The following is a 27,968-nucleotide window of genomic DNA, read 5'->3' as shown; positions in this document are numbered from 1 at the left end:
TCAATTCTATCACTAGAGAGCGATCTGACACTTATTTTTCAAAGGGAAAACATCTTAATAGCGTTGAAATCACTCGCAGTCTCTTGCCCAGCAGACCGCTTGCTTCTTCAGCGGGTATTTGACTGTGTGCATTCCCTTATCAAGCAAGCAGGTCTGCGGATCGCGTCCCTTCCTCCCTCTGCGCGCAGGATGGACCCGAAGATAACCGAATCGGACCCTCCACCATATCGCAACGGAATCACCCAGGTTCTGCAGTACGGGGAATTCACAGCCACCGGCAACCGAAAGGTGAGGTACGCGGTGAGTTTAACCGAGAGAGATCTCACCATTCAGAAGATCACGTCAACACCTGCGGGACGGAGCAAGGTGGTTTTCAACTTGAGGGACTGTGTCGGCTGCCGGGCTTTCAGCGCAGATGACAACGCGGACGCGTACTTCTCTGTCTATTTCTACCCCTTTAAAAGACGATGGATGAGCTCTGGAGTGGCCAGGCAGCGGGTCGAGCAGTGCTTTCGGGTATCCCAGTTCCAGGACCCACGCGCCAACTTGGAGGAGGCAGAGAAATGGGCTGGCACCATCCGGGAGAGCTCTGTTCGTCAACAACATTTGAGAAATCGTGAGCAAGTCATATAGTTTCGTATAATTTTGTGGTTGAGGAAAGTGCTGTGTGTGCTTATCACATTCATGTTATTTATCAAGTTGGTATGCCTGTCTTGCGCACATGATTTAGTCATTGACATAGGAAGAACGGTTGTCTTTGCATAATCTAATCTACTGCTGTGGCGCAAATTCCTCACTCTTATCAGTGTCAACTGTCTCAGGCTATTCTATTATATTTTAAACTAATTTCTGTAAATGAATAAAACAATAGGACTGGTCAGACTGACACTCAAATTACAGAATGTTCACTAAGCAACCTTTAACAGCCCAAAGTAACAACAAAACAGCATCTAGAATAACAATAGTTTAAACCCCTCAATCTCAACTCTGGACTTTGAATCCAGTCCCACCTGGACACCAGGTGTGTGCGCAATTAATTATCAGATACAACAGAACCAGCAGGCTCCGGACTTCGTAGGGTAAGAGTTGAATACCCCTGGCCTAAGCCAACTAATAGAGAAATACTAACAGAGAAGAAACAACATCCAGATCAGGATTTCCCAACATGCTTCTCTCCTTGTTTTGACCCTAAACCGGTACACACCTGATTTAATTAGTCAAAGGCTTGATGATTAGTTGACTAATTGAATCAGGTGTTTAGGGTTAAAACCTGATCTAGACAATAGGCATATTAAAGGTATGAGTGCTAAGGGATATAAATCTATAATTACTCTAGTGGGAATAATTCACTTTAATTGTAAGGTTCAGAAACAAGGGTCAACCCACATCATTGTCTCTTACCTTGTAGCCATGCTAACAAATCAGGGAACCAATAAAAGGTTGTTCCTTCCAGAAGTGAAGTGCTATGTAAGTCTATAGCTTAGTCATCCAATCACACTAACTTAACAGACGAAGGTAGCCTATAAACCGAGATGCTGGGAATTCCATAGAGGCTTTATCAAGGGAAGTGAGCTATAGAAATTCCTCAGCAAAGTGAGGTATTTCTATTTACGTGATACATGAATTCATGCCTGTCTGCCGTCAATTCTAATGGTGGGGGAGAAGTGGGCTGCTGCACAATCTAACTACAACTGATCAAACTGTCCAATGATCAAACTGTCCAATAGCCAAGATAGTGGAGAGATGAGATAGAAGTCAACTTTGCAAGATACTGTACTATGGATATTATAGTTGCCTTTGAAACTTGACATTGATATCTCCTCAATGCTTATGCAACCATTTGATTACCATAAAACAACATACCATTTTAGGAAGCTTTACTGTCTGTTCATCTGCCTGTAAATCAACATGGTCTTCTATCCCGCGGCACCCATGTCATTACAGTACATATGTAGGGTGAAATGAACCCGCGTCGCAAATGGCACCCCATTTACATGGGATCCGGTCAAAAGTAGTGCACTGTAGTAGGGAATAGGGTACCATTTGGGACAAGGGAGGAGAATTAATAAGACGGGCATCATTGTCACACATCTCAAGGGACTCTACTTTCAGCAACAAAGCAGGTCGCTTCCAGCACACTCAATACCATTACTAATATATTACCCAGTGGCCCCTTCGACAAACCAGATCCACTGCATGGACAACAGCATGCATTACAATACACATTTAGAGAATGTGGGTATAGTAATGAACCTGGGTGTAATCATACAACATAGCATATCTAATTTAATACTAGGATGACAGCGTATTGTATTTATATAGACATCCTTGCACACATTGAAATTAATGAGGAGTAATAATATACTATTGTACGTTATCGGATATTATAGATCCTGGATGAAACGGATCAATATACCACAGATGTCCACTGTTTACAGAGTTATCTTTTATTCCCCAGGGCCACGGTTCAGCTTGTAGTTATTGTTTTTTCTAAGTATATAGGTAGCATTGAGTTCTCTGTATTCATAGGTACATCTGTTCCTCTGCTTCAGAAGCAGAAGAGAACGTGAGAGAAAAAGAGGAAGATGGAAAGTTGTGTGTTTTTTCACTCGGAGGCCCCAGCAGTGAGACAGCAGTCCTTTTCCCTGAGGACTCTTGTCTGACGTTCTCCAAGATGAGCCTTGACATGCTGTCAAGACCTCTGACTAAGCCCATCTCTCTTTCTCACTCACACACACACACACACACCTCTCTCTGGGGCCTTCCCTGTTTAGACCCTTGGGCTCACAGCAGCTTAGTGTTTCAGGCCACTGAGTGAAGATGATAGAAAGAGGAATTACAACACACAAGCTGGTCAGAAAATCAGCTAAATGTCATTGTCACTCAATAATGTTGATAAGAATCTGTAGCTGTGTTTTTCCCTCATGGCTTCACAGAACAATGTACAGCACATTGAATGAGATTTTAATTACATCTGTATAGCAATGAAAAGAAAGTGAAGGTCCTTGTCTGTTTATGGCTTGCTGTGTTCTTTGCGTGTTCCCTATTCGGCTAATGACACAACGCTTGAACCACATTTCAACAAAGACCAACATGGTCTATTATAGTCCATGAGAAGGGCAGTCTCTCACTATGTGGTTGTGGGTTTTCATGGTGGGTAGCCAGCTTCCTCTACACAGCTTTATTTGTAAAGTATCATGGCTATAATCTGCTGTTACGTTACGTTGTATGTTTACAGACAATGTACTGTAAGCATGTAAGGTGCACATATTTAGTTAAATCTGAGTGATAGTTTAATTCTATCAATTGCGAAAGTCTTGTCAGTTATAGGTTATAAAAATCCGTAGAGTTTTTACTTCGGAGTCGTTTTTTTATTCAGCTGTCTCGCCCATCTCACCCCACTGCCGAAAATACCCAGGAGACACCACTCAAGAGGAGAGTGACAGCCGGTGGTTAGATCCTCTCCGCTCCTCTCACTCACTGTGTCTTTCACTGACTTACGCTCTGTTTCTTTAACACCCCTCTTTCTCTCTCCATCTTTGCCATTCTCTCTATCCTTCTTTATCTTTCCCTCATCTCTCTCTCTCTCTCTCTCTCCCTCTTTCCACTTTTTCTCTCCCCCATCTTTCTCTCAATCTCTGCATCTCTTTCGCTCTCCTCTCTTTCTCCCCCTGTCTCTCTCTCTCTCTGAGAACAAATCACCACACCAGGCATCTCCTCCCTCCACACCCTTTGTGGTCGGTCTGGTTTGAGTCTCAACTCAGCCAGAATCTGTTTACTCGCTCAAACACACTGCCACGATGTTGTGTACAAGGCTATTCTATTTGTGTTTGTCTTGGTGAGGTACCATCAGACATAGATAAGATGCATTTGGGTTAATGAGGCACTGTTTATGTAGGTGTCCAAAGACGATTTCGGGATCACTTTAAAAATAATTGCGGGGGGATGGGGGGGGGGTCTAAAACAGCCTACACAAGACACATCTGATTTGTATCTTACCAGCACAAATGCAGACAGTTAAGCTAACTACATTTAGTGGATGTGCTAGCCTTTGACAAATCCATTCAATATTAAGGCTAGGCATTAATATCATATCACAATATTTTTGACAGTATGGCGGTATTTCACGGTATTTGATGTTTCTGAATAACAAAAGTTCTAAATATGTTTTATGGGCAGTGCATGGCCCTAGGATGGCAACACATTCATTTTAAGTGGTTTTAATTGTTTTTCTCCATTCTGATGTTTTAATGATCAACAAAATATGGACAAAACTTTTTGTCGAACTTTTCGTTTATTTAGCACTTTATCAATCTTTACCGGTATGTGTATTCTTCATAACTGTGTACTGGCATTCACGATATATCGCCCAGTCCTTCTCCATATTATACTTTAGATATGTGTTATGGCTGCTAGTGGCCAAATGGGTGATCATAATCTAGAATCCATAAGTCCTTTAATGTGGAAGCTGGCTTTTCTCCTAATGGGGGTTTGTCCAGATTTAGTACTACCAACATCTGACGTGTAAGAATGCATTGATGGGTACATGCAATAATTAAGCATAACTTGGCTTGCTACTATTGTACTATTTAAGAGTATGTTGGCGTTGAGCTTATCATGGCAGGTTATGTACTTACAGTATCACATAACTCAGGAATTCTTATAGTTGGATGTATTTATTTTTTATTATTATAAAGATTAAAAAATACATTTAGTGGAATTTTATAAGGGGATAGATTTTGCATTTGGAATTTTCTAAATATTTGAAATATTATTCAATTTCATTTAGGCAAAATGCACGGAAATGCCCTTGTCCAGAGCAAAGTCTCCCAATTTAAAACTCTTAAAGTGTTTAATATTCTAAAACGGGCAATAATGAATATTGACTGATAAAGGATCTTGTGTAGTCTCTTGCAATAGCACTCTCTGACTTTAAACTAAATGTATTTTAAAACTGCGATTCCTAAAAAATGTGTCTGGAGATTTGGTCAATTCAATGAACCATGAATGAACAGGGTCAGCGACACTTAAAGGACCCCTTCTTCATGTCCTCATTACATGTAGTGCAACAACGCAAATCATGGTCTGTAAAGCTTTCTACTTTTGATAGATTTAAACAAACAATATTGAAATCACCATGGTCACAACCATAAACTGTCAACTCCAGCTTACTGATGGATTAGGATATGAATTTTAATGCAATTTGTCAACTCCAGAGGGAAAAAAAACTAAATTAAAAAAATATATAACGAGTGCTGAAATATCTGATAAAATGGTGATATTTTTATTGGGGGTTTTCAAATTAATCATTTTCTATATTTTACAAATATTTGTATACAGGTTTTATTTTTATCTGCAAAAAAATGTATTTTGAGAATTTGTTATCTCCATCATTGGCTTGTCAACTCCGTCATTAATGGCTAACCCCTTTAAGATCTATCTTTTTGTCAATATAAAAAAATATTTTATTCACTGTTCTACAACATATGCTTAAATTATGAACGTATTTGCTGTGCTAAGAAAAGGCCAAAATGCTAACAAAATTAGCCCTGGAGCATGCTATAGTGCTATAAAACATACAAAAGTTTGGAGATTTGTATTACATATTTGAATAATCTAATGTTAAACTTAAACATATCAAGGCCTTGGACAATAAATGTAAAAGTGAAAGGCCTTTTATTGTGTCTGACAGAATTAACAAATCCAGTTAGTTGCATTTTATGAATAATAAAATAAGAATTAGGAGGTTGTTCCTTTACATTGTGTGATAGCTGATACTTTGGTCAATCAAAATATACAGTACCAGTCAAAAGTTTGGACACGTCTATTAATTCCAGGGTTTTTCATTATTTTTACTATTTTCTACATTGTAGAATGATAATGAAGACATCAAAACTATGAAATAACACATGGAATCATGTTTTAAACAAATCAAAATATATTTTATATTTGAGATTCTTCAAAGTAGCCACCCTTTGCATTGAGAGCTTTGCACACTCTTGGCATTCTCTCAATCAGCTTCACGAGGTAGTCACCTGGAATGCAATTTCAATTAACAGGTGTGCCTTGTTAAAATTTCATTTGTGGAATTTCTTTCCTTCTTAATGCATTTGAGCCTATCAGTTGTGTTGTGACAATGTAGGGGGGTGTATACAGAAGATAACCCTATTTGATAAGACCATGTCCATATTATGGCAAGAACAGCTCAAATGAGCAAAGGCAAAAATTACATCATTACTTTAAGACATAAAGTTCAGACAATCTGGAAAATGTCAAGAACTTTCAAAGTTTCTTCAAGTGATGTCACAAAAACCATTAAGCACTATGATGAAACTGGCTCATGATGACCTGCACAGGAAAGAATTACCTAGAGTTACCTCTGCTGCAGAGGATAAGTTCATTCGAGTTACGAGCCTCAGGAATTGCAGCCCAAATAAATGCTTCAGAGTTCAAGTAAAAGGCACATCTCAACATCAACTGTTTAGAGGAGACTGCGTGAATCAGCCCTTCTTGGTCGAATTGCTGCAAAGAAACCACTACTAAAGGACAACAATAATAAGAAGAGACTTGCTTGGGCCAAGAAACACAAACAATGGACATTAGACCGGTGGAAATCTGTCCTTTGGTCTGATGAGTCCAAATTTGAGATTTTTGGCTCCAACCGCCTTGTCTTTGTGAGACGCAGAGTAGGTGAACAGATGATCTCTGCATGTGTGGTTCCCAACGTGAAGCATGGAGGTGGTGTGATGGTGCTTTGCTGGTGACACGGTCAGTGATTTATTTAGAATTCAAGGCACACTAAACCAGCATGGCTACCACAGCATTCTGCAACGATACGCCATCCCATCTGGGTTGCGCTTAGTGGGACCATATTTTTTTTTTCAACAGGACAATGACCCAACACACCTCCAGGCTGTGTAAGAGCTATTTGACCAAGAAGGAGAGTGATGGAGTGCTGCATCAGATGACCTGGCCTCCACAATCCCCAGACCTTAACCCATTTGAGATCGTTTGGGATGAGTTGGACAGTAGAGTGAAGGAAAAGCAGCCAACAAGTGCTCAGCATATGTTGGAACTCCTTCAAGACTGTTGGAAAAGCATTCCAGGTGAAGCTGGTTGAGAGAATGCCAAGAGTCTACAAAGCTGTCATCAAGGCAAAGGGTGGCTACTTTGAAAAATATGAAATACATTTTGATTTGTTTAACACTTTTTGGTTACTACATGATTCCATATGTGTTATTTCCTAGTTTGGATGTCTTCACTATTATTTTTACAATGTAGAAAATAGTAAAAAATATTATGGTAGATGCTATGAAACTGTGACGTCTGGCCCGAGACCATAAAGTGGCCGAGCTAAAGTGTTGAAAGGCTAATAGGTGGCGGAAAAGGTCCTCTTAAGGAAGACCTAAAGAGTCTTAGACTTAAAATGCATCTTTTCTTCCTCCCTACTTTAAAGTAATCGCTGATCTAACAGTCAGATAGGTGTAAGCGAGCACGCCCCTGCATTGCTTACACCACTGATCATGTTAGATCAGGGATTACTCCAAGGAAGGGAGGGAGGAACGATGCATGTTCAAACTACTGAGCCTGAGTAAGTGAAGTGGTAGCAGAACCCCCTGTCCCCCCCCCCCATCCTCTCCCCCATGACAGAACTCCCAAAGAACAGAGAGAGCGACACAATGAGAGAGACAGAGGGGGGAGAATGGCCACATCAGGTATTCATAACCACATAGACTGCAGACAGAAATACATATTGGGCCCAGCCAAGTATATAAAACACATGGCACCATGCCTCCCCCTCCTTCCTATAAAGATAGTTAGGCCATCTCAGGCTCATTCAGCCGCAATTAACGCTGTGTCATACCTCCCCAGTCTCCACAAATAGAGAATTTGAGCTACACTCAAAGTAGCGACATTAGAATAAATAGCTAATGCATAATTCAAAGAATGTTTTTGTTGGAAGTTCAACTGAAAGTCAAGGAAGTTCAACTGTGAGTCGTCAGTCTTTCACTGCCTGTCCCTGATATGAACATCATTGCTCAGGGGTGAACTTTCCCCTAGGTACAGATCTAGGATCAGCTTCCTCTCCCCCGATCCTAACCTTAACCAGTAGAGGGAAAACTGATCCAAGATCAGTGTGTCTAGGGGCAACTTCACCCTACACCAACATCTTCTATAGTCAATTGAAGCTGTAAGCCACCCAGTTTAGTTTCAAAGAAAAGTGGAGAGCGTTAGCTAATAAATAAACAAATGCTCCGTCTTCCATGTCTAACGAGAACAGACACTTCACTGAGTCGCAAGCGAGATCTGTCACGCAATACTGTGCAAGTTTGCTATTCTAAGATGCCATCCTAGGCCTAGACCAGACAAATACTCTTTATGGGGTTTTTCTCTAGGTTTTGAAGTCTACAGATGAGACATTTCTTAATCACTGCACTAGTGAATTCAGTTGAAATGTCGGTCAGACAGCAAGCGTTCCTTCAGAGTTGTTTGGTTTACCACTGTCAATATGGTTCTACAGTAATCGGTTTGGAAAGTGCCTTTTAGTGGCATCTTTAACCATCCCAAAGAATTGTTTATGGCCCATTTGCCTTCGTCTGTCCACAGTAAGTCTACTGCCTTTTTTTATGGTCTTTTTTTGTGTCATAATAAATACTATCAGTGTTTATCTACTTAACCAAGGGCAACAGACTAAAACAGATAACAATCGGACTATAGTTTTATAGTAGTCTGCTACCAGTACATGTCGCAACCACACAATGTGAAGATTAAGAGATTTGACCTTTGATAAGGATGACACGTTTATGACCTTTTAAGGGCATGGCAAGTGGTGTTACAACTTTATCCGCCCCCACACTACTGTGTTACCTCCGTGCCCACTGGGCATGCTCAGATGTGATTGTTTAAGGGGGCACAGATCTGTTCAGACCTCTGACCACACCAGGCCAAAACAAACAGAGAGCAACATCTAGTATCATGATTCATTAGTCACAATGATGATAATAGAAATGCAGCCATGGCTTTCCCCGTGGTACAAAAGAGCCATTGTTGGGAGGTGAACACAATGAGCAATGTCAGTTTATTTCTAGAGAAACCCAGATTGTTAATTTATTTCTCTCTGTTTGCATGTGTACTTTGTTGGTTTCTTCTAGATGTGTCATGTGGCAATGAGCCATGTTGTTTAGCTGATGATGGGTTATACTGGATGTTCCCTGATTTGACCAGGAAAACGTCCAAACCCTAGTTATAGGCTGTAGGATACTAGGGCCATAATATAACTAGGGCCAAGTGCTTTCGTGGTCAGGTGAGCTAGAGACCAGTTTTCACCTGGAAAAACTGACCCTAACCATTGCATCTTGCTGACAACCAAGACCGTAGGTGGAGGTGGTACTCTCAACCACAGCCAGTTTATAATGAAGGAATTTTTGGGAATGGGTAGGGTGGCTAAGAGGAAGTGTCAATGGGTCCAGACAAGGCGGGCCTCGTGGGTAATGATGAAGCAAAAACACAGCATGGTTGGGGCCCTTGCCAGCTGGGTTGGCACAGGTCCATGCCAAATTATTTATGAGGGCACTGCCCTGGGGCCTCATTTATAAACCGTGCTTAAGTACAAAATATAACCCCAAAATGTCTGTGTGCCATTTTTCACACAAAAGTTGAAATTTATAATACATTTACCTGATGTGAGAATGTGCTCACCTCTCCACAAATTCTAGACCTACCTGCATACACACATCTGCGAGTGGTTTAAATATTGTATTGCAAGCTGACATGTATTATGTGCAAATGGGGGATATGATGAAAATTGTATTAATAAATAAAACAGAATGCCAAGAGTCTGCAAAGCTGTCAAGGCAAAGGGTGGCTTTGAACAATCTTTGTTTGAACACTTTTTTTGGTTACTACTTGATTCCATATGTGTTATTTCACAGTTTTGATGTCTTCACTATTATTCTACAATGTAGAGAATAGTCCAAATAAAGAAAAAGTAGGTGTGTCCAAACCTTTAACTGGTATTGTGTATTTCAAATGTTGTTAATATTTTGAAAAATATTTGTGAAGAAAAGTAGAGATTGTCCCGTCTCTCAATAATCCCTGAACTGACAGTATCATATAACTGACAATATAATGTACCGGAGTAGTTTCGTTTGGATGAAGTGAGTAATGAGTAGGTGTGTCCAAACTTTTGACTGGTACTGTAATTTGACAGTATGGGTAAGCTGTTGCTGTGTGATGGGAGCGTAATATCATTGTCTGTTTAAACTCCGAGCCCACCAAAGCAGGACATAGAACCCCAATAGTGTATTGATAAACAAAATACTGAACAACAATTCGTCTGGGGGTGTGGGCTGTAGCATTTAGCCTACTTTTAAATTGTTTGATTGTATATCGATTTTGTAGAATGTGTCAGTGTGCGGACAGGCAGCATACACACATGTTTAGCTTGAAAAAGTCACTGCAAAATATCGATACATCTCAATATTTTTGTACGTGCACAGACTTTTCATAAATGGAGCATGTAGAAATTGTGTGAAATTTACACAACAGTTATAAATGAGGGTCCTGCCATCTCCATCCTCCCAGGACTTCATTACTTGTTATGAAAGGGTCCACATTTCATAGAAACCCTTTTTCTTAGGGAAAAAAGGGACGTCCCATTAGGCAAAGACATCAGATAAACATCCAATTTGGTTGATATTGAAGTGGTAAACGTGAATTCAACTTGGAATGAACCGAAAACACTATTGTTGGTATGTGATTAGAATGAGACATGAATGAGACATGAAAAACTGTGTGGCTTTTTTAGCAAATTCATGATGTTGCTTCAACCTATATTTTGTGTGAGGATGTTTTTTTAAATGTATTTTAGATGGAAGTGTATTTGGGGCCGCTACAAAGCTTTTATCTATACTGAGCAAAGATATGGACAGTTTTAATGATTTTACTGAGTTACAGTTCATATAAGGAAATCAGTCAATTGAGAAATTCATTAGGCCCTAATCTATGGATTTCACATGACTGGGCAGGGGCACAGCCATGGGTGGGCCTGGGAGGGCATAGTCTCTTCACCACACTGTCTGTGTGGGTGGACAATTTCAGTTTGTCTGTGATGTGTAAGCCGAGGAACTTAAAAATTTCCAGCTTTTCCACTGCTGTCCTTTCAATGTGGATAGAGGGGTGCTCCCTCTGCTGTTTCCTGAAGTGCAGGATAATCTCCTTTGTTTTGTTTACGGTGAGTGAGAGGTTATTTTCCTGACACCACACTCTGAGTGCCCTCACCTCCTCCCTTTTGGCTGTCTCATCGTTGTTGGTAATCAAGCCCACTACTGTTGTCGTCTGCAAACTTGATGATTGAGTTGGAGGCGTGCATGGCCACGCAGTGAACAGGGAGTACAGGAGGAGGCATGCACCCTTATGGGGCCCCAGTGTTGAGTGTCAGCGAAGAGATGGAGATGTTGTTTCCTACCTTCATCACATGGGGGCGGCCCGTCAGAAATTCCAGGACCCAATTGTGCAGGGAGGGGTTGAGACCCAGGGCCTCCAGCTTGATGATGAGCTTGGAGGGTACTATGGTATTGAAAGCTGAGCTGTAGTCAATGAACAGCATTCTTACATAGGTATTCCTCTTGTCCAGATGTGATTGTGCAGTGTGATGGCGATTGCATAATCTGTGGACCCGTTGGGGCGGTATACAAACTGAAGTGGATGGCCGGTAAGGTGGTGGTGATATGATCCTTGACTAGTCTCTCAAAGCACTTCATGATGACAGAAGTGAGTGCTACGGGGCAGTATTCATTTAGTTCAGTTCTTTGCCTTCTTGGGCACAGGAACAATGGTGGCCATCTTGAAGCATATGGGTACAGCAGACTGGGATAGGGAGCGATTGAATATGTCCGTAAACACACCAGCCAGCTGGTCTGCGCATGCTCTGAGGACGTGACTAGGGATGCCGGTCTAGGCCAGCAGCCTTGTGAAGGTTAACATGTTTAAATGTTTTACTCACCTCAGCCACAGAGAAGGAGAGGGGGGCGCAGTCCTTGTTAACGGGCTGCAACGGTGGCACTGTATTATCCTCAAAGCGGGCAAAGAGTTCTTAGTTTGTCTGGAATGTGTCGTGGTCGGATTTGTCAAGGGGAAGGCAGGGGAAGGCTTTGTATGCATCACAGAAGTTAGATTATTACCCCACGTGTACTACAATCAACATGCTGATAGAATTTAGGTAGCCTTGTTCTCAAATTTGCATTTTTAAAATCCCCAGCTACAATAAATCCCCAGCTACAATAAATGCAGCCTCAGGATATATGGTTTACATAGAGTCCAGTGAAGTTCCTTATGGGCCGTTGTGGTATCTGCTTGAGGGGGAATGTACACAGCTGTGACTATAACCGCCGAGAATTATCTTTGGAGGTAATATGGCCGGCATTTGATTGTAAGGAATTGTAGGTTGGGTGAGCAGAAGGACTTGAGTTCCTGTATGTTGTTATGATTACACCACAAGTCATTAATCGTAAAGCATACACCCCCGCCCTTCCTCTTCCCAGAGAGGTGTTTATCACTGTCGGCGTGATGCATGGAGAAGCCTGGTGGCTGAATCGATTCCGACAACATATCCCGAGAGAGGCATGTTTCCGTGAATCAGAGGATGTTACAATCTCTGATATCTCTGCGGAAGGCAACCCATGTTCGAATTTCATTTACCTTGTTGTCAAGAGACTGGACATTGGCGAGTAGTATACTCGGGAGCTGTGGGCAATGTGCCCGTCTACGGAGCCTGACCAGGAGGGAGCTCCGTCTGCCCCTTCTGCGGTGCCGTTGTTTTGGGTCAGCTTCTGGGATTAGATCCATTGTCCTGGGTGGTGGTCCACACAGAGGATCCACTTAGGGAAAGTTGTATTCCTGGCGGTAATGTTGGTAAGTTGACATCGCTCTAATATCCAATAGTTCTTCCCGGCTGTATGTAATACGACTTAAGATTTCCTGGGAAACACTGTAAGAAATAATATATAGTTTCCTAAAAACTCGAAGCGAGGCGAACATATCTGTCAGTGCCATCTTGTGTAATGATCATGTTGTTTAATCAGTTTTGTGATATGCCACTCGTGTCAGGTGGATGGATAATCTTGGCAAAGGAGAAATGCACACTGACAGGGACGTAAACTAATGTTTGCACAAAAAATTGAGAGAAATACACTTTGTGCTTAAGGATCATTTCTGGGATCTTTTATTTCAGCTCACGAAACACGGGACAAACACTTTACATGTTGAGTTGATATTTTTGTTCAGTATACGTCAAGCAAAGTAGGAAGGCTATGTTAACTGAGGCCATGTGTTATCAAACACACAAGAAAACACGTTGTCACTTTAACTGCCTTGTGACAAGGCACCTACAGTAGACACACCCCATTCCATCTTACGCCCTGTTACGCTAAGTCAAAGCCCTGTGACCAAACTCCACAGATACCACATATCTACAGTACTGATAGGTGGTGTTTCATAATCTAACCTGTGTTGTCAGAGGCTGTGTCCCTAACGGCACCCTATTCCCTTTGTAGCGCACTACTATAAAGGGAATAGGGTGCCATTTGGGACACAACCATGGTCTGCAATACACTGTTTGCAGTAGTTCAGATACTATAACTCTGATAGGTGGTGTTTCCTAACTTGTAATGGTGTAGTCTGCGATATATGTTGACAGTAGCTTCAGTAGACGTGGGGTCGTCTAGAAAAACACGTCCTGCCAATTAGGTTTGATGTTGGTGGATGACCTCATCCAGGAAGCATCCAAAGCACTGTCCTTGTTCTCCACCCATAGCAAGTCATTCAAGTCGTTCATCATCTGTCAAACTTGTTTACCTGGCTTCCCCATCCTCCGTGACTAAAATACTTTAATTTCCCAGAATGGTTTAGCTAGAGCGGACTGATGCAGAAAGTTAATAATTGGCAAAGAAGCCCTGAGTCATAGTTCTGAGTGTTTGTCTAATCAGTATAGTCTGAGGATTAATGTTAGAAATAAGGGATGGGAGTTTTTCCTGACCACCAATGTGACCTGAACAGGAAAAACTCAGGGCCCTTGTTATAGTGCCTGGTCATGGAACATGGTCAGGAAAAACTCCTGGCCTTAATAATAGTAACATCAAGCTTCTCCCTCCATTGCCTATTGTTGTAACGAAAGAGAAGAGAAGTCACAGATTGAGTCAATCAGAAATCTACCTGGTTTATTACAAGTTGCAACAGGGACACAACACACAGCTCGGAAACAAATAAAATGTCTAACTGGCCTCTTGGAGACGGGCCCTTTATGTCCTAATCAGACAGCACCAAATGTTCTGATAACAGCAGCCCGAGAGGCTTTTAGGAAGTAAAACACAAAATGCAATGACTGTCTGCTGCAACAGAATCAGTGTGTCCTTGTACATCCAGTCTGGTGTCAATCACTATCAACAGACATGAGAATAATCCATAACGTTAAGCATCAAGTCTAGTGACCATCAACCCTCACCTTGAGTAGAACATTGGAAAGGGGAAAGAAATATATAATTAAGCTAAACATTGTGTTAAACACTCTAATCTGAATATGAACTTTAGCGATTTAAAATGTTCCCATTATAATTGTTTTTGTATGGGATTCTGTGTTTGTGGGATTTTCTGCAAAGGTCACCAAAAATAGGTCTAACATCTGTCATAATCCCTGTCCGTGCATCTCTCTGTTGTAGGCGTGCTTTACAGTGAGGTGCACCGTCCCTGCAGCGTCATGCTACTGGTGAACCCCCACAGTGGGAAGGGCCAGGCCCTCAGCCTCTTCACCGGACACGTCCAACACATGCTTAACGAGGCCGGTGTCCCACACACACTGGTCATCACTGGTGAGTATAGCGTACTGTAAGGGCATGCACACACTCTGGTCATCACTGGTGAGTATAGCGTACTGTAAGGGCATGCACACACTCGCAGGTAAACGGCGCAGGCACACACACACACACACACACACGTCATCTCTGCTGAGTTAATGCATGTGCATACACTGACACACAGGTGATCACAGGTCAATATCCTACACTAACACCTGCAATGACAGGTCCAATGAATAATCCGACTGTCAAAGCACTACCCGGCCAAACCCTCCCCTAACCCGGATGACGCTGGGCCAATTGTGTGCCACCCTACAGGACTCCTAATCACGGGCCGGATGTGATGCAGCCTGGATAATAATAGTGTGGGGGGTTTGATGTAACTTATTAGCCACATTGATCGGGTAATCATTGTCATGTATGCTGCCACAGCCTGGGGACATTGTAAGATAATGTACTAGTTTTGTATTAGGCTTCTGGTTCAATGCTCATCAAATGGGTCATATCCATTAGGGCACACCTTAGCAAAACGCTTTACAACTGAAAATGAAAAGTTTCTTGTTGGACACGTTTAGGCAGTCTACTATGTTTTCCACTGTTTGGGGCCTAATGAATATGACCCAGATGTAGCTTTTGAAGCCCTACATTTCCGCCCTCCTTTCAGGCTATTGAGTTTCTCTCCCTCTGTTCTTAAATCACTGCAGTGTCAGAGAGCAGGCAAGATAATGAATCCCTTTCCCAAAACAGAGAGCAATCCTCTGAACGCATTCTGAAATGCTGAATATGTTGAAATTGGAGAGAAGAAAAGACAGGTAGTCACCATACAGGTAGATGCCAACACTTTTCAGAGTAAGACAGGTTGTGCAGGTGTTAGTTTGCAAACAAAGATTCTGCATCACCATTGCTACCCCTTTTAACACTAAAGAGTCCAGCCGAGCCAAGCTGTACTGGCTGGCCTGGTAATCCATTTACTGGAACCATGCTGAAATGGTCAATGTGAAAGGAAAATATCAGTGTCTCTCAGTGCTAATCCAGTGAGACTGAGGCAGGGCCAGAGCTGTGCTAGCCTAGCGGACGGTTAGCATGGGGACGCTAATGAGCGAGGACAGGCCCATTATTGGAGCCCTGGCTGTGTGGCGGTGCCAGAGGGAGGGGAAGGATGAGTCCACTGCCCAGAGGGAGACTGGGCAACTGGGCATGGAGGAGGCTTGGCGCAAGGGTCTCAATGGATCTCTGTTTCTCTCTCTGAAAAGAATCAATGGTAGGAGGACGCCTTCTCTCTGTCAGTTCAGACGAAGAAGAAAAGTATCTCAGTGCCAGAGGCATCACTACAGACCCTGGTTCAATTCCAGGCTGTATCACAACCATCCGTGATTGGGAGTCCCATAGAGCAGCACACAATTGGTCCAGCGTTGTCCGGGTTTGGCTGGGGCAGGCCGTCATTGTAAATAAGAATTTGTTCTTAACTGACTTGCCTAGTTAAGTAAAGGTTAAGTAATTATACAAGGAAAGGAAGCCACCTTATTGAGAGACACCCTAACAGATGGAAAGTGGCAGGATGTTAATCTTCTTCTTCTTATTCTCCCAGTGACAGTCTTTCCAGTGAGATTAGTGCAGGTGTGACCCATCTATATCAGTGCCAGCTGTGGTGGTTTTGGAATAGAACAGTAAATGTCCATAATATGTGGCCCAGAAAACAAGATAGTAGAAAAAATCACTGTTTACTATTGTCAGTTTGAGACCTAGGCGAATCTGTTGCAGGATGTTATCTTTCCAGTGCCGTTGTAACCTAGCTGTGGTTGGTTTTCAAAACAGTACAGTGAGTTCTATAGCCTGTGGCCCTGTGGCCTGGTCTCAGAGAGAGTGTGGTGAGGTGATTCTACTGGTTCTACATCCCTGTCCCTGGGTGCTGACTAAGCTGCCACAGCGTGTCCTCCAGCTCCCAACCTGGTTGACTTATCTATACACACACACACACACCACTGCCTCTTCTGCGCCACCTCTGTTGACCCAAAGTCTCCAGATAGACACACACACAGCGTAGCCTTTGTGAACAGGTAGTCCTGGTAATCCTGACCTGCAAAGAAAAGGATCCCTGCTATTACTGTCAGTGTGCATTATGGATCCCTGGCGCAGTCCTCATCGTACCTAGAACATTAAATGGTCCTTTTTTTAAATGTCATGTCTGTCATGTCTGTGTCCTTACTCAGCCCAGCAGCATACTGTATATACCCTAGTGTGAGATGGGTTTGGAACCTCCTTTTGTGTGAGGCAGGGTCAGTGAGAGTGTGACTGGGAGGAGAGGGACAGGAGAGTGAAGCAAAGTGAGTAGGAACGAGGGGAGTCTGGGGACATGAAACTGCATGGTGGCATTGGAGGTTAAGCCTTGCGCTCTTTCTTTTTTTGGAATCCGAGTCCGAATTGTAGCTTCTTTAGAGGGACAACAATGGCTGCCCTGAGACCAACCCTGAGAGACAAATGCACACCCACACACCCAGTGCAGAGAACAGAATAGTTGTCCAAACACACACACACACACACACACACATAGAGAACACACACACACACACACACACACACACAGTAGAGAACAGGATAGTTGTCCACACACAGTAGAGAACAGGATAGTTGTCCACACACACACACACACAGTAGAGAACAGGATAGTTGTCCACACACACACACACACACACAGTAGAGAACAGGATAGTTGTCCACACACACACACACACACACACAGGATAGTTGTCACACACACACACACACACACAGTAGAGAACAGGATAGTTGTCCACACACACACAGTAGAGAACAGGATAGTTGTCCAAACTCACACACACACACACACACAGTAGAGAACAGGATAGTTGTCCAAACTCACACACACCTCCCCTCCACCGCAGGGCCAGTATGGAGAAAAAGGAGCAGTGTAATGATTGTCTCATTCCAGAGCCACAGAACTGGGAAAAGGAAGAACAATTGCTTGCAGCCCAGAGACTGAGCCGGTCAGTCAAGCTACACTACAGTACTGCACTGCGCCCAGTCCCAGACCATCCAACCCATCACCACAACAAACACAACAAGCACCAACTCCCCCCTCCCTGAGCTGTCTGTGTGTATGAGTGTGAGCATGTGTGTGTTAAAGTGCTATCGGCTACGATCAGCTATCCCCATTAACAGTAAAGGGAGGATGTAAACAACATCAACATCTCCTACGCAGCGACCAGCCTCCTAATATTTTCCAGCTGCGCTGCCCTCCGTCTTGACACTGACTGCCTATCTACACACACTGTGTTCACAGCCTCTGCACATGCAAATGCCACGTGAGGAGACTGATGAAGGGAAATTGATTTGCCTGTATACTGTTCTCAGGCCCAGCAGGAGGGTAATGAATGAAAGGTATGAAAGGTTCTGCGTCTCAAATGGCACCCTATTCCCTACATAGTGCACTGCTTTTGACCACATGGCGGGAATAGGGTGCCATTTGGGACATAGGCCTCGGGGGAGGCATCCGATTACTGAGGCTATGTTGCAGAGGGGAATGCGCACTACTGTTGTGTCAAGACCAGCATAAAACGACGCAGCGAACAATCACACTACTGTCTTGTAGACTACATACACAGAAAGGAAACAGAGAGAGAGGGTATTGCTTGTCAGGGGCCCACAACAACCATATGTACTGCTGGGGTTACTGGAGGACCGGAGTTGGGAAACACTACTATACAGTATCTCTGTGCAAACAGACACTGCGATCACACAAGCAGCCCAATTCTGATATTTTTGACCAATTAGATCAGCTAATGAAAAAGATCTGATTGGTCAAAAGACCAGAACTGGGCTGCCTGTGTAAACACAGCCTTTGAGAGGTAAAGATAAGATTCCTTGGGGAAGAAAGAAAGACTTGGCTTATGCTGTTAAGCTTGAGTGGCTACAACCAAAGAGCTCTTAGACAGTCTGGCCTTTTATAAAGAATGTGTTTTGAGGAGAGAGGAAATGTGTGTGTGCGCTTCTCTCTGCGAGTGTGCTACTAATATTAACCCGGCAGAGTGTTAGGGAAATGTAGGGGAATAAAAGGTGCGATTGGAAAGTAACAGTACCAGTCACTCACTATATATAGACTACACAGGTTTGTGGCACCTTAATTGGGGAGGATGGGCTTATGGTAATGGCTGGAGCAGAATTGGTGGAATGGTATCAAACATGGTTTCCATGTGGTTTCCTCTCTTCCGGCCATTATCATGAGCCGTCCTCCCCTCAGCAGCCTCCACTGATAGACTACTGCCCCCTAAAGAAAATGTATTACAGCTCTACGAGCAGTTTGCCCTCACCTATGCATAACCTTAACCATACAGGGAAATAACACAAAACTGACCTTAGGTCAGTGCTAGGGGAAAGGTAATCCTTCTCCTAGTGGAATGATGGATACAGTTCTAGGATCAGCTTACCCTCCTCTAAGCCCAACCTTAACCATTGGGGGAGAAAGACGAAATCTGACCTTTGATCAGCATCATAAATTAAACGTAATCCTACTCCTGTCGCAATGTACAATCTGCTGATTGCCCCAGTCTAATTTGATGGAGGGCCCTATAACGTAATTTGGCCTTTTAATCTAATTTGCAATGTGATACTGCATTTCATTAAGGTGGCATATCAACTGTCCTCTCTGCCCTAAAGACATGTGCTGCTCGCCTGGTCACAGGTTTGTGGCACCTTAATTGAGGAGGACGGGTTTGTGGTAATGGCTGGAGCGGAATTGGTGGAATGGTAACAAATACATCAAATATATAGTTTGCCATTCCATTTTCTCCGTTCGACATTTATGAGCCATCCTCCCCTCACCAGCCTCCACTGAGCCTGGTACTGTAGGTGGCCTATCAGTTGTCCTCTACCACCAACCTCCACTGTAGTCTACATTCCATGTTCCCTGTGTTTTGTTGTTCAGCTATTGTATTCACAACAGTTTGTCCCCAGAAGGGTCATACCTGCCCTTGTCCTCTCCATCTCAAATTTCTGCACTTTGTCAAACTACACACCCACTTCATTCCCGAAGTGATTGGAAGGTCTCACAACTACAAAAGAGAGGGATTTTGACACTACAATAACACAGTGGTTTTACAGCCACGCACACACCTAAACACATGTAAATGTACTCTTCTTCCTTGTATGTTTTCAGAGCGGCAGAACCATGCCAGGGAGTTGGTGAGAGAGGCTGACCTGTCACAGTGGGGTGCTCTAGTCATCATGTCCGGAGACGGACTGCTGTTTGAGGTGAGGTACAAATACAATAATCCATTCCCGACAATAATTCAAATTTGCATTCTTACTTGACCTAGTAACTGTCTTGGAACTTCTGGTGCCAACATGGCATCCTTTTAGCTTCTAAACCTCAAACCCCAGTTTGCTGAGATCCGTGGTTCTGCCTGACCTTGCATATTGTTGCATAGGCACTGATTTTTAAGCCTATTTTTGGAGAGTTTCCACTGAAAGTGCACTTTAGTTTAGACCAGGCCTTATTTCTGTGAAAGTGGCCCTAGATCTGGTTGCTCTCTAGCTGTTGGGTGACCCCTGCTCTATCTGTTCCCCCCAGGTTGTGAATGGCCTGATGGAGAGAGAGGACTGGGAGGAGGCCATCCAGACCCCACTGGGAATTCTACCTGGGGGCTCTGGTAACGCCCTGGCTGCCTCTATACACCACTACTCTGGGTGGGTGACACATCAAAACCCCAGTGTAGCAGTTAGACACCACTACTCTGGGTGGATGGCACACCAAGACTCCAATGTAGTTGTTAGACACCACTACTCTGGGTGGGTGACACACCAAGACCCCAATGTAGCAGTTAGACACCACTACTCTGGGTGGGTGACACACCAAGACCCCAATGTAGCAGTTAGACACCACTACTCTGGGTGGGTGACACCAAGACCCCAATGTAGCAGTTAGACACCACTACTCTGGGTGGGTGGGTTAGACACCACTACCACCACCACTCTGGGTGGGTGACACACCAAGACCCCAATGTAGCAGTTAGACACCACTACTCTGGGTGGGTGACACACCAAGACCCCAATGTAGCAGTTAGACACCACTACTCTGGGTGGGTGACACACCAAGACCCCAATGTAGCAGTTAGACACCACTACTCTGGGTGGGTGACACACCAAGACCACCATGTAGCAGTTAGTTAGCAGCAGTTAGTCCCAATAATGTACTTTGAAAATGCGTGCTTCCCCCCTCATCTTCCATTGAGGTACTCAATCAGGCATGATTATTTGTGTCAAGTAATGCATTGCGTTGATGTTTCCCATGTTGGATCAGTGATTATCTCAAATAAGGGAATAATTAGTTGAAAACCAATTTATCCAGTTGTGTGAGAAATATACTTCCAGGAAGACCGTAAAGAAGGATACACTATAGACAACAATCTACGCCAGCACAGGGCCTACTACTGCCCACATGTTTGACAAAATGTATTGAGTAAATCCCCAGAATCAGTAGTGGAGAACAAACATACTGCTGCTGGCTCATTCTTTAACCACCACAGTACAGAACATCAACACAATGAATCACAATTACACTACCAGCATGCCCTCCTTTCTGTCCATCTCTGCCACCAGAAGCCCCAGTCAACCTGCCACACAATGAGAGGAAGGACCCAGAGTCTGTTTTGTTCTCTCTGCCCTGCAGGGGATCCAGAATATTATCTGCTGCTCTGATCAACAGTGGCTTACTGTATCACTGGTTGTTCTATGTGTATATATGCTGGTCCCAGATCTGTTTGGGCTGTAGGCTATAGGACACAACGGTAAAACGGGTCAGTTTTGCCTTGAGCAGTGGAATCGGATGACTCTAATAGTTTATAGTTAGAACTCCCTCTACTGGTTGTTAAGAGATACTACACCCCAGTTCTCTTTTCAGTGACTAAGAAAATAGCTCAAAATGGTACGACGTTATTGTCTATAAAAACGTGATAAAAGAAAGCCGAACAGAGACCCCAATCAATGGCTGTTATTGAATGGTGAGCCTAATGCCTAGGATGAATCATGAATACACGCTGAATATGGATATGCTGCCATATGGACGTGACCCCAATCGTACGGAACTCTATTGAGACGTCATTATCTAATAGGCTGAGGTGTAGAGGAGAAAAGACAGCAGGCTGAGTGGTTGATGTGGGGCTGGTAGTCCCATGACCTCTCTACCCCATCACCCCCCCCCTCCCCCTCTCTCTCTCCCAGCTGGGCTTGTCTTTTGTCTGTCGTGTCTACCGCTAACTCCCCCTCCTCTTCCTTCTCCCCCCTCTTTCTCTCTCCTCCCCCCTGACAGGGCCCAGCCGGTGTCAAGTGAAGAGCTGCTGGTCAGCTGTGGCTTCCTGCTGTGTAAGGGCCTGGTGTCTCGCATGGACCTGGCCTCCGTCCACCTGGGCTCCAGCCCCTCCAACCCCACCCGCCTCTTCTCCTTCCTCTCGCTGGCCTGGGGCTTTGTGGCTGACGTGGACGTGGAGAGCGAGAAGTACCGCCACGTGGGCGCCGCCCGCTTCACCATGGGGACGTTGGTCAGGTTGGCATCTTTGAGGGTGTATAAGGGCCGCCTGGCATACCTGCCGGTTGACGAGGTGGATGGAGAGGAGGATAGGCAATCGTCAGTCTCGTTGGAGGAGATGACGAGCGTGTCACCTCAATGCCAACCGCCATCGTCTGCATTCTGCTCCTCTACCCTCCTCTGCCGGCCTTCGAAGGACTCGCCGTGCCAGAACGCAGCTCACAACTCCCGTAACTCAAACATCGCCTTCAAGGCGAAGAATTGGGAACCCATGTCCGCTAATGCCACCCTAACAGGCCCGCCAGACTCTCTCTTGGTGCCCCTGGACCAGCCGGTGCCCAGTGACTGGGTGGTGGTGCCCGAGGAGGACTTTGTCCTCATGCTGGCCATGTACCAGTCTCACCTGGCAAAGGACCTGTATGCTGCACCCGACTCTACACTTGATGACGGCCTCATCCACCTGATATATGTCCGAGCAGGCATATCACGCACGGCCCTGCTCCGTCTCTTCCTGGCCATGGAGAAGGGCACCCACCTGGCCAACAACTGCCCCCACCTGGTGTACACCCGGGTGCGGGCGCTGCGGCTGGAGCCTTACTCGCCAAAAGGGGTGATCACAGTGGATGGGGAGGTGGTGGAGTATGGGCCGGTCCAGGCCCAGGTACACGGCGGGATAGCCAGGCTCATCACTAGATGATTAACAAGATCCACTGGATAGATGGCTAGCGTTAGCATGTTATGCTAATGGTATGCTACACTAAAAGCTAACATTAGTTAGCATTTTCTGGATGATGCTATGCTAACAATTAGCGTAGCATTTTCTGCTCACATCTTAAAGGGAGGTGGGATTAATGTACTTTAGTCTTCTTTCTGAATTTATTCTTTGAATTGAAGGTTTGGATTGGATGTGCCATGAAGGAGGAGCAAGGCTAGAACACAAAAAGTTCACAATGGGTGGGTACGTTTCATTTCTACAGAGCCCAATGTTCTCAATCTCCCATTCATTAGCATTTAGGCTGTTCTAAGATGGCTTCCCACTAGCACAAAGCAACTGGCCTTTAATTGGCTGTTCCAAGCTATGACATGAATACATGACTAGAACCAAGGTGAGAGATCGATCAAGAGCTCTGCTGTCTTATGGAGTAACTCATGAAATATGAATATTTTCGCCCCACCACACATACATTCTCCGTACCAGGGGTACATATGATGTAGGGCTTGATGTAGTGTCAGTCACCCACCCTGTCCCTCACAGACCCCGGGCATGCTTTATGTCTAATGGGAGGGTATCTCAACTTTAATTTTCCTTCTTATGCAACGAATGGGGTTTGGATAGATGCCTTCACTGCTCTCATCCGCTGTGACGTGGACATATGGAAGATACATACAATCTCCGGGAGCCAGCATTGACATTATTAGAAACCAATTAATTTGAACTCAAGTAATTAGGGGACAGTTGCGCCGATGCCGAAATCCTCCCTCAACCATCTGCTCAATTACCATAGGGTTATTTTTGATTACCTTGAATCTTGAGGGTCAGTAGTTTATCGTGGGCGCCGGACCCGGACTCTGGACTACTTGTTGACCGGTTTTGGATTTGAAAAGATTAAAGTTTATTTTGGATTAGTCATTGTGATGAGCTGGAAATGCACCATACGTCCATGACTTCTTCAACCAACCAGCCACCTTACATTGACATGCAAACAAATATACTAAAGAAGACGTATCTTCAAGTAATTTGATATGTGCTTGTTTTATACCTCATATTTCCATGAACCACTAGCTTTAAAACAGCCTAGAGTGAGAGACACTACCTTTATTTATTGTGCTGTGGCCTGTCCTGCAGAGGAAGGCATGTAGTACAGGTCCAGGTTATGTGATTGATGACTTGTAGTGCCTGTATCAGGTCTCCAACTGCAGTCTTGCCCCATACCCCTCCCCCATCCATCCAATCCATCCCCTCCTCCTCCCTTTCTCGACACTGCAGTGCACCACAGAGCAGTCCGTTTCTTTTGTCTGCCTACAGCTGACACCAACAGTACACTACACACACACTGTACAAATCCCTTCCCCTTCGCAGCAATCATCACCTTATCATAAAGCTTTAAAACAGAGAAGAAACTACGAAATGACAAGAGCAACCTAAGGCTAATGTGATGCTAATACAGTAGCTAGCCTGAGTTTACACTCTTCTTAGCCTTCTTCTGTACTGATTCTGAACTCTCGGGAACTAGGGTGATTATTTTGCCTTAAACACAAAAGGAAGAGGTGGCGCTTGATTAAACAGCACATTGGTCAGGGGATGGAAAAGAGGGAGGGATGAGGGAGAGTATTGACTTGCTAAATGCTGCATGAGGGACCAGCATTGTGTGGAGTGCATCCCAAATGGCACCCTATTCTCTATAAAGTGCACTACTTTTGAACAGAGCCCATAGGGATGCAGACGTGGTCTTGGCACACAGCCCTTCTCCACAGATACACTGCTGTGGAGAATGAGCATCATGTTTAACATAAGGTTCTGACTGACACTGGGAAAGAAAGATGTTTATATTCATCTTGTTCGCCTTAGGGGATAAGAGGTCATGGAATTGGGGGATACCCTGAGAGAATGTTGTTGGGCCTCAGTTTATATTTTTGGAGCCACAAATGCCCCTGATATGACTGAGTGCACATTTGGGCCACAAGATCTTCCCAAAATGCAAAAATGTCAGTTTCATGTTGTGATATTATGCAATGACTGGGTTTTTTGATGTTGCAAACCTGTCATCAGTCCAGTCTAAATAATTATAAATGGGGAAGACCAAAATTACATATTTAAAGAAATGACATGTGATTTTAGCTGTGCCACATGCAAAAGAAAACACCCTTGCATTGTTTAAAGTACAAAATGATTAACTCTGCTTTTAACCCTTTCAGGGACATGAGCTCATCTCATTCCTCCCCCTACTGCTGAATTGATTGAGCTCATCTGGCGTTCCTCCCCTACTGATTGCTATTTTAGAGCAGCAGCACATGACTTTCCAATCCTTACCTTGGTTGCGTTCTCCTGCTCAGACGTTGTGTGCCACATCCGACTGACAGATTGCAACAGTATTACATGGTTAGCTGATACATAAAAATACCTATCTAGGAGTTGTAAGCTCTGGCAGTCGTCGGCAACACCAGGGCAGAGGAACGCGCCCCTTAGCATGCTGGAAATCAATGAGTCATTATGATGGGGAAATGGGGGTGAAAATATCAAGATGCAAACGAGTCGCTTAATTGTTGTTCAGAATTCTGATTTTCACGGGAGTGTTCTGCTTGGCTCGGGCTTGACATATGCTCAAATCCATTCCTTGTAGCTAGCTTGGGCCATGAGATTTTTCCTGACCACTTCACTTGACTAAACTCTGTGCCCTACTCATAGCCTATGCAGCCCCTGGCACTTTCTCAGTTGTAACAATTCTTACCCTCTTCATTTTCTCTGCTTGTTTGCACTGATTGGTAAACATTTGTCAGGTGAAAACATGGTGGAAGCTCATCAGTAGGCTGGCAGGCTTTCACCTGGCCAGTTCTTTTAGATCAGAGCAATGCAGGAAAGGAAACGAGGACAGATTTTAAACGATTGAGAAAGAGCCCCTGAAACTGTTTGGTGTGCCTTGAACATGTTGCCCCTTAGTGGTGGGAAGAGGGGTGTGTACTGTACTGATGCTTAGAAGACTTGATACCGGTCCTATTAATCTTGAATATTTCATTTCCTCATTGGATTTCTAAGGGGACGGACCAACTCCTGTAACCCATTTCCAGTTGAATTGAGTGCTTGCTTAAGAACAACAAAAAAAAGAGGGTTGATGCAGCTTAGATGTCCCCGTTTGAAAACTCAGGCACAGGCCCTAATATACTCCATTGTTGACACTTGAAGGTGTCTAGCTAAAGAACTTCAGTCCGCTACGAACCCAAAACTCTTGGATTTGTTAGATGTAACCATCTTACTGCTGCTGCTTGACTGTTGTCTTATTGACAGTGTTTTTCAGGTGTATTTGGTGAAGGGATAGTAACTGTTCTTTTTATAAATCTTGATTGATGTTCTTTACTTGAGTTGAATACAGAGTTCTATTTTTCCACTTGGCAAAATGTTGAATCAAATAAAGTGAAAACCAAAACCTTTCTTGTTTCTTTTGAATTACACGATTAAAGTTGCCGTTTTTGTTCTTTTAAGTGAGGTCAACTAAACACTACTCTGTTGTAGAACCAACTTTAATCCACCACAAGCGACAACTTGTAACCATGGTACTGCTTGCAAAGTTTAATGCATCACTTTAAAACAGGTCTTAACATAATGAAAGGAACTGTAAAAGACTGCAAATGTATGCACATGTCCCAAGCGTTCACATGACCACTTACAGAGCTCAAGTTTGTTAAATATATGATGTATTTATAGTATAGTGATGACTTCTGTACAGAGGGATCAGGCTAAAAATCATAAGTTTATTCGTTTACCAAAACAGGCCACTGTGGAAATGTTCACATCGTACAGTCAAGTCTTATGTCCGTTCAAGGCTAAAAGCAACATGTTACATGCTTTGGCTGGAAATCTCTCGCAGTAATGAATAAGTCTGAATATAAACGTACACAGAAAATAGTACATAACTTCATGTGCTTGAAATCCTCCATGTTTTCTTGAGACATGGCTTCACATTATTTTCAGTGTTTTTGCAATAGTGGCGAAACATGGGCATGAGAGAGAGAGATTGAAGGTTGCAAACACAGGAGAATTTTGACAGGAACCAACTAAGGCTGCAACGCTACAAGTACTGCAGCCTAAATTGGGAGAGCAAAGGAACGTTCTTAAGGGCGTACTGTACAGGCAGGAAAAGAGGAAGAAAGTCAGAGGAAGAGAAGTAATGGAAGCCTGATTGCTATGCTTGGTACAGGAATTACTTTTAAAAAGGTGGGAGAAAAAAATGAAATCAACAACCCATTCACATGTCCTTTTCTTCTTTACAATAATCAGTTTGTCTCACTCATTGACAATGGCACATTGTACTGTCTCACACTCATGAACACTAAGCATCTTTGTTCAAGCAAAAAGATTAGTCAACGCCCTCGTTTTCAGCACACCGGTAAACACAAGGGTAATGGACCCACAGAATATTTCTGGCCAAAAGCAAGAGCATAATAATATATTTCAGATGGATGTAAACAACGACTGTTCAAATAAACCAGGAAGCACTATCACAACTAGCCCAGTTCCAGATCTGTTTGTGTATTCTTGGCACAGACCACACAAACAGATTTGGGACTAGGCTATTGAAGAACCAGATGGCGTTAATCTCTGCACTTTCTTTCACAGTACTCCTTTTTACACTTGATCCTAGATCTGATTATGCTTTAAATCAACTGCTAGTTAAAGGAGTTGGTCAAAGCATATACAGGTCTGAGACCAGGCTACTTTCATTCTTCGGCGCACACAATGAATGGAAACACTGACCCCCGGTGGCCATAGAGAACCTCCATGTGTTAATAAATAAACTCAGCAAAAAAAAGAAAAAAGGTCCCCTTTTCAGGACCCTGTCTTTCAAAGATAATTCACAAAAATC

At 43.7% G+C, this 27,968-nt stretch overlaps 1 protein-coding gene across 2 annotated transcripts; it reads left to right on the top strand.

Annotated features, from left to right (window-relative positions):
* Positions 1–26,531, top strand: LOC112245630 (sphingosine kinase 1-like). Of its 2 annotated transcripts, XR_002952772.2 has the most exons (6): positions 1–616; positions 14,715–14,864; positions 20,023–20,117; positions 20,437–20,552; positions 22,174–23,136; positions 23,284–26,531. XR_002952772.2 is itself a non-coding variant. In XM_024413757.2 (5 exons), exons 1-5 carry the CDS (start codon positions 190–192, stop codon positions 23,084–23,086), a joined length of 1,701 nt encoding a protein of 566 aa, XP_024269525.1. In that variant the 5' UTR covers positions 2–189; the 3' UTR covers positions 23,087–26,531. The 2 variants fall into 2 exon arrangements, 1 of the variants encoding a protein (XP_024269525.1); XM_024413757.2 differs by having other exon boundaries at positions 2–616; positions 22,174–26,531.
* The last annotated feature ends 1,437 nt before the right edge of the window (positions 26,532–27,968 follow it).

This window comes from Oncorhynchus tshawytscha, linkage group LG02, assembly GCF_018296145.1.
Source record: "Oncorhynchus tshawytscha isolate Ot180627B linkage group LG02, Otsh_v2.0, whole genome shotgun sequence".
NCBI lineage: Eukaryota > Metazoa > Chordata > Actinopteri > Salmoniformes > Salmonidae > Oncorhynchus > Oncorhynchus tshawytscha.
The sequence above is the reverse complement of the archived record's forward strand: the minus strand, read 5'-3'. Positions and strand labels throughout refer to the sequence as shown.

Bases quoted from the DNA above. Each gene is read 5' to 3' on its own strand.
- LOC112245630 (XM_024413757.2), top strand. From the start codon at position 190: ATGGACCCGAAGATAACCGAATCGGACCCTCCACCATATCGCAACGGA. The intron at 14,865-20,022 runs GTGAGTATAGCG...GTATGTTTTCAG, and splicing joins ACACACACTGGTCATCACTG to AGCGGCAGAACCATGCCAGG. The intron at 20,553-22,173 runs GTGGGTGACACA...CCCCCCTGACAG, and splicing joins TCTATACACCACTACTCTGG to GGCCCAGCCGGTGTCAAGTG.